A 6491-nucleotide genomic window follows, 5' to 3' on the forward strand; every position below is an offset into this window, starting at 1 on the left:
TATTTCTATTGATACATAATAGAATTTTAATTGTATCTGTTTAGTATATTATTAAATACAGTAAATACCCTTTCTTCCCCTTGATCAGTCAAAAGTAGATTCACAAGGGAGAGCTTGCTCTTGGTGTCTTCATTTCTCGCTTGCTCCATTCTCCCAATTCTGCTTTTTCTTTGTATCAGAACAGCTCCATTTATAATTATTTCCAAGGAGAGAGAGAGCTGCATCTGGGGCAGTGACTGACCTCCGGGATTGGTGCAAACAGCCATTCATGCAGCAACGATAACAGTGCCTCTGATTATGGCCTTGGACAGGTAGATAAGTAGCTATTGACTCATAGTGGTAGCCAGTGGCATAAGGACCTGCACAAAAATCACAAATAATAATAAAAACCAAAGCTAAAATGCTTCAGGTGCATGCTGGGCATGATTGACTGTCTCAAGCTGTGGGCATTAAATGAAGAAAGATCTTTGCGCCGGATAAGTGTGACTGCCTGGTGTTCATCAGCACAAAGGGGTTAGCAGCAACATCCTTCCCTCGTAAATCTATTTTGCACGCATTTGGGGCCATTTGCAACCTGAAATCAGATGTAACTGAAAGACAGAACAAAATATAGCTGAAATATATGCTTCTAGGGAAAGCAAAAGCCAGCTTTTTTAAAAGGAAAGCCCACACAGAATGGAGCAGTGTAGAAACGGGAGATTTTAAACATCCCTTTGTTATGTGCTTGAGCAAGCAAAGCCATTAATTATACAGCACAACTTCTACAATAGAAGTGACATTCAGATTACAGAGAAATTAGAACTAGAGTTTTCATAGCAGGGAATTTCAGAGACACTGCGTTTCCTATTAAAATGCTATTTTGTGCAAAATACTTGTAATTCTGTAAACTGGGTAGCTTTGCACCTCCAGCCTTTGAAAACTGTAGCTTAGTCTCACAGCAGCTTTTGTGGGGTTACCATCTGCAACTGGCATCCTTGGACAGGAGCCATTACTGCTGGTGGCCCTGGAGCTTTCTTTAATATTTTCCTGCTGGCCTAGGCAGCCAGGTCTAGCCACCATTTTAAGGCCCCACAATGCCTCAAACACACGAGGATATTGTGTGAAATTGCAAAGGGGACTACTCTAGGTCACCCGTTGCTACCCATATGCTGCTGAGCATCGCCAGAGCTCCCTGTGGGTGCCCATGGTCCTGGAGCCTGCTGAGCTTCCATGAAGAAAGGCCACCTCTCTGTTGAGATGCCCCCAGGGGATGGAACATGTGCCTGCCCTCTCTGGATATACTGCCCCATACAGTCCCATCATGACATTACTCACCACTAGTATGGATAAGAGATGCAAACTAAGATATTTGTTAAGGAAATTATAAACAGAAGGGAATAGAATGGAATAGAGAACAGGATGGGGTTGCTTAAATGAACTTATATTACATATCCTTGGTTACCCTGGCTACAAAGTAGAAGTCTTCCCTAGCTGGTAAGCTTTTCCCTCAAACTGGAGCAAAACCCCTGGCAGTCCCTCACAACCAGGAGCTAATGATGTACAGCCATCTTCTGCCTCAAACTCTTCTTCTGACTACTGGCTTCCAGGATGGCTATATTCCATGGGCTACCTGCCAAAGTTCCTCTGGTCTGTTCTCTAGAACTCTCTGCTGCTGGCTTCTGTCGCTTGCCTGAATCTTCACACCACACATGGCAGTTGCTCAGTTCATCTTAGCCACCATCTCTGGCATTCAGAACATTCAGATAAGTTCCCTGAAATCAAGATTTCCCTTTCAGCCAACAACCATGAAAATGTCTAACACTTCTACCAGAGCATGCTTTTTCAAATTTCCTAGGACCCCTTAATTTTCAAGTTAGCCTGCATAGTGCTTCAGCTTTTTATCTTTATGGGACACACAAAAGCTAACTTGGCCAGCAGTTGGGTGGGACAGAACCATCAAATGTAGACTCGAAGGTCTGAATCTGAAGGCACCTTGCAGTCTGCAAGGGGTCCACTTATTTTTCAGTGACCAAGATGTGTGACAAACCAGATCTGTCTGAAGTCATAAAGTCTGATAAGAAGAAATGAAAGAAAACTAATATGGAAGAGAAGAACTCCCTTCCAAGGAGACCATCAGACAGGAGAAAGAGGATATGAAGGCCTCCTAGAGATGCCCCCTCTCCATCAAAGTGTCAACATTTTCCCTTTTTTGTCTTTCTGTTTTAGAATTGACTGGATTTTTTAAATGCCATGTCTACTGAGGATGTTGTATCCTTCTTTTGCAACCATCTCTGCGTTGCTTCTTTGCGTCCCTCCAAAGTTTGGTCACAGCTGCCTTCCTTTGATTTGGCTTCCTTCTTCGATAACTGCTGATGCTTGACATGAGAAGAGAAATTACACAGAAACGGGCTTCCAAGGCTCTTTTGCGTGGGTTCTCTCTCCCCAGCATCCCACCAAGCCAAATCCCTTTTCTTCCTTCCCTTCCCCTTCCTGCCAGATGGGGCAATGCCAGTATCTGAGGCCCACCAGATCCATTGGCATATCATTGTTTATGCAGCTGTGCCCTCAATTGCACCTGAAGGCAGCTGGACAGCTTATGGGACACAGGACAACCTACTTGGCAAGCAGCTGTCTCTTTCAACACCCTGCTGCCACCTCCCAGCATCTGCCACTTGAGCTGGCTGCCTCACACTGCTGAATTCTGGAGCCAGGCCCACCTGTTGGCACCAGTGGGCACTTCCCTTTTGATGCAAGCAGCAGCTTCAGATGGGCAATGCTCAGAAAGACCAGTGCAAGGAGAAAGCAGTTTCATTCTCCCACAGCCCCTGTGGTAACAAACACTGCTCTCCCCTTCTGCAACTGCCAGTTACTTCTCCTTCTTGTTTAAACATTGCATTAAATTGTGTGAATTAAGTGATTTCATGAAATGATTGGATATTGCGAAGAACAAACCAAGGATTGATGTTTACCCTGGAATCATTCATCCAGTTCAGACTGGTATGTTTTTAGCTATGTACCCCATGGATGCAGTCCTAAGCATGAAGAGGCAGGAAAAACCCTCCAATCCCCAGTTTGTCACAGCCAGCAAGTAGAACCCTATTCTGCTTAAACATGCATGGGATTATGCCCCAGCGGATTCTCACTGAATTTCCCTACTCTTCAAATTTAAACGTGCATTTAATGCCAGGCCAAGATAGGGTGTGTTAGCATGAAAACAAAATACATTCTATGTGCCATTTCAGAACAAAGCCACATTTCTTTCTTTTACACTTGGGCTAGCATGGGGAAGAGCTAGTGCAGTACATAATATAGATTAGTGACTCATCCCAAAGATTTTTCTCCATCTTTGTAAAAACTAATGTTGCTATTGCTTGTGTTATTTTACTTTAGAGTCAAGCAAGCTACCAAAAATGTAAAAACTTTTTAGGTAAAATCAGAAGGAAAATGCTTGCAGGATCAAATTTGTTATTCCAGAATTGGCTTGCCTTATTGCATTGTTTTTCCCCATTTAACTTTCCTAAAAAAGGTACTTCTTTCCCCATTTATTTTATGTCTCTGTTTCTTTCCATCCCCACCAACTCTGTAACTAAGGTCACATATTCTATCCTTTAGCCACCAAAGAAACCTCACTCTTCAAATGGATTCTTCTTTTTTAAAATTTCATTCCTTGTTTTTGGGATTTCACAGCAGCTGCCAGTTGAAGTTTTTGCCATTTGTAGCAGCAGCATAAAATCCCTTACCTGAGAGAATGAGAGAGAGAGAGAGAGAGAGAGAGAGAGAGAGAGGCCAGCCTGCCAATTGGGAGCCCTACCACTAAGAAATAGCTGAGCAGTCCTTGTCCCAATTTCTCTGCCCACAAATAGGGAAGAGATTTTGCAGAGGACATTTGTCCCTAACTCAAAAAATAAATAATACTTTATTACTTCATAAAATGAACAGGAACATAATAAGCTGTCCTTTCCAGGGTCAGGCTCCGTGTCCATGTAGCTCTGTATTACCTCTCTGACTCTTCTGGATCTTTCACATCACAGGTCAGAGCCTGAGATCTTTTATATTTGGAATGCCAGCGACTGAACCTGGACATTTGGAGTGTAAGGGGTGTACTCCACCACTGAGCTATGGCCGCTTCCCAGGAGAAAATCCAAAGACTACCTCTCCCTGAAAAGATGAAATGAACCCCTCCAGTTCCTGCAGTGCAGCATCACCACCAACAAAGGCACAGTTAGAGGTAAGTCAACCAAGAACCCCTAGGGGAAATGCTGCAGCCTGCCTCCACTGCTGTGAACCTCTAGAGGCCCACGGATGTTTTGAGGAAATGGCATCATCATCAAGCAAATGCTAAAATTTCCCACACTCTCTGCATTATTTTATGCACTGTTTGGGTGACATAAAGTTTAGACAAAAACATGGGATATTTAAACATACTTTTAACATTATATATGTATGTATGTTGATATATTTAAGTTAGGAACATCTGTGATAAAAGATTGGCAAATTTTAAAGAGAAAGGCAATTTGTTCTGGGTCTTACATTTGGGCAAACTGGATAATCTAAAATATTTGCTGGTTGTTTCCCAAATTAACAGTAGTATCATTTTTAGAAATCCAAAATCTATTAAATTAATAAAAACAGAAAACAATAACAGCTGGCTGTATTCCAGCATCTGAAAGCCTCAGGGTAGCTAATTTTTCTTATGTAGTTTGTTAGCTCCCCCCCCCCCCACAAAAATCTTGAATCCTTGTTTGGTGGAGGGGAAAAATAGATTTAATTTCAAATGAGAAAATGAACTCCTGATTTGTATACCTATTAGTGATATGATTGACTATAATTTAAATGCCACTTTTCCACAAAGCAAACTGTGTTCAAGGCAGTGCATGTTATATACTTGTAACATAAGCAAGCACAAAAGCAAAGTGAAACAATCCATAATACATGCAACAACTCATTAACAATTCATAATTTAAAAGAAACACAAACCAAATTCTATGCAAAAGATATTAAAATATAACTATACAAAGATACAACTGAGAAACGGGAGTGGCCAAAACCCAACAAGGAGCTTTTGCAGGCTCCCTGCATCACCTGAGGTGGCATGGCACAATGTCCTTTCCTCCATACGGCAGGGCAGTCTAACAGTATTCCTCACTGACCTTCCCTGCCGGCAGGGGACCTTGCTGACCGCATGCTCTGCCTCTTGTTCTGAGAACCCAACTCCTTTTACTTGGCCTCATGAATCCTTCCACACTATCTCACAGGGGGCTTTGATCATTTGACGCTTAGGCCTTCACCTTTGCCATGCAGCACAAAGTGTCGCAGTTTCCTTTTCCCCACTCTTCACCTTCTGCTGCTGTTGTCACAAGCAGGCATTCCAGTGGGTGCTCCTTGCTTGCAGAAGGCAAGAAATAGAGATAAGTGCCTGGTGGCTCAGCTGACTCAGTGACTTCAAGACAATGAAGACTCAGCTGGATCTTGTTCACATAGAAGGTCAATCACCGGGTGCTAGCCAAGGTGCAGTTTCTGATCCTACATAATCCAAAATTCTGAACTGAAGCTCAAATAGCATTTTCGACACCTTCCATCTCCAATCACTTTCGTAGCGAGGCCTGTGTTTGGATCAGTACTAGTGCTTCCCATGTGCAAAAATGCATGTCAAGTTGTGTTTTAAATTTTGTGAATGTTGTTGATTCAGCTGGACATGGTGCCTTCAAACTGAGGCTATTGATTTTGAAATGAAATTTTGCTTGAGTATAGTCTCCTGTGTTCTATTTTCAAATTTATAACTTCTTAAGGAAGTGGAGCTGACAAGACAAATGGGGATGATGGGATGAGCCCTGATTAGTTTCTCCTTTGGAGTTTCCAGCTCAGAAAGTTGCAGAAAATTCCAGTCTTTCCACTCATACCTGATCAAATGGTAGTGTACTCATCTATTCTTGAAAGGAGTTAGTGAAAACTTTAATTAGAGACTACTAACTGATCCTTGACTTCAGGGGAATACAGGCACCAGTTTTCACTTTGTGCAATGGCACTGGAATTATTTTGGCATTTCTTCCCTCATTCCTGTCACACAATTCAATCTGAGTTGTGCTTAGCTATAAATAAGTGACTGTATCAAAATTTAGACCAACATATTCTCATTTGATGTACATCTATTTGGAAGAATGAAAGCTAGATAGGTAATGTATGTGCTGAGAAATGCATTTGGGGGCCTGTCCAAAGGACAGCGATAGGCAGATGGAAAGCAGCTCTGTCCTCAGTCTTCCAAGGAATAAAGTGGGTGGTCTCTAATGGCACACCCTTGAAAGGACACAAAACTTGCTCATAGATTCATCTCAGTCAGGTTGATCTATTACCCAACACAAAGCCCAATGAAAGATTATAATTATCAGAAATGGGAGCTCCAACACAATGTTGTGGTGTGACTGGGTGTCAGTCAGCCCACAAGCCATTCTTTTATCCAGGTTTCTCTGTCCCAAAGAAGGGAGGTGCTTTAACTCAGTGGTGGAGTCCATGTT

General features: G+C 42.4%; 1 protein-coding gene across 1 annotated transcript; it reads left to right on the forward strand.

The window, feature by feature from the left end:
• The first annotated feature begins 2013 nt into the window (after nt 1–2013).
• Nucleotides 2014–2147, forward strand: LOC123025508 (thymosin beta-15A homolog). The gene is given in 2 exon segments (XM_044434316.1): nt 2014–2092; nt 2095–2147. Coding segments are annotated over 2 exon segments (132 nt in total).
• Nucleotides 2148–6491: the final 4344 nt, after the last annotated feature.

Source organism: Varanus komodoensis, unplaced genomic scaffold (genome assembly GCF_004798865.1).
Source record: "Varanus komodoensis strain SLA01 unplaced genomic scaffold, ASM479886v1 scaffold27, whole genome shotgun sequence".
Classification (NCBI taxonomy): Eukaryota; Metazoa; Chordata; class Lepidosauria; order Squamata; family Varanidae; genus Varanus; species Varanus komodoensis.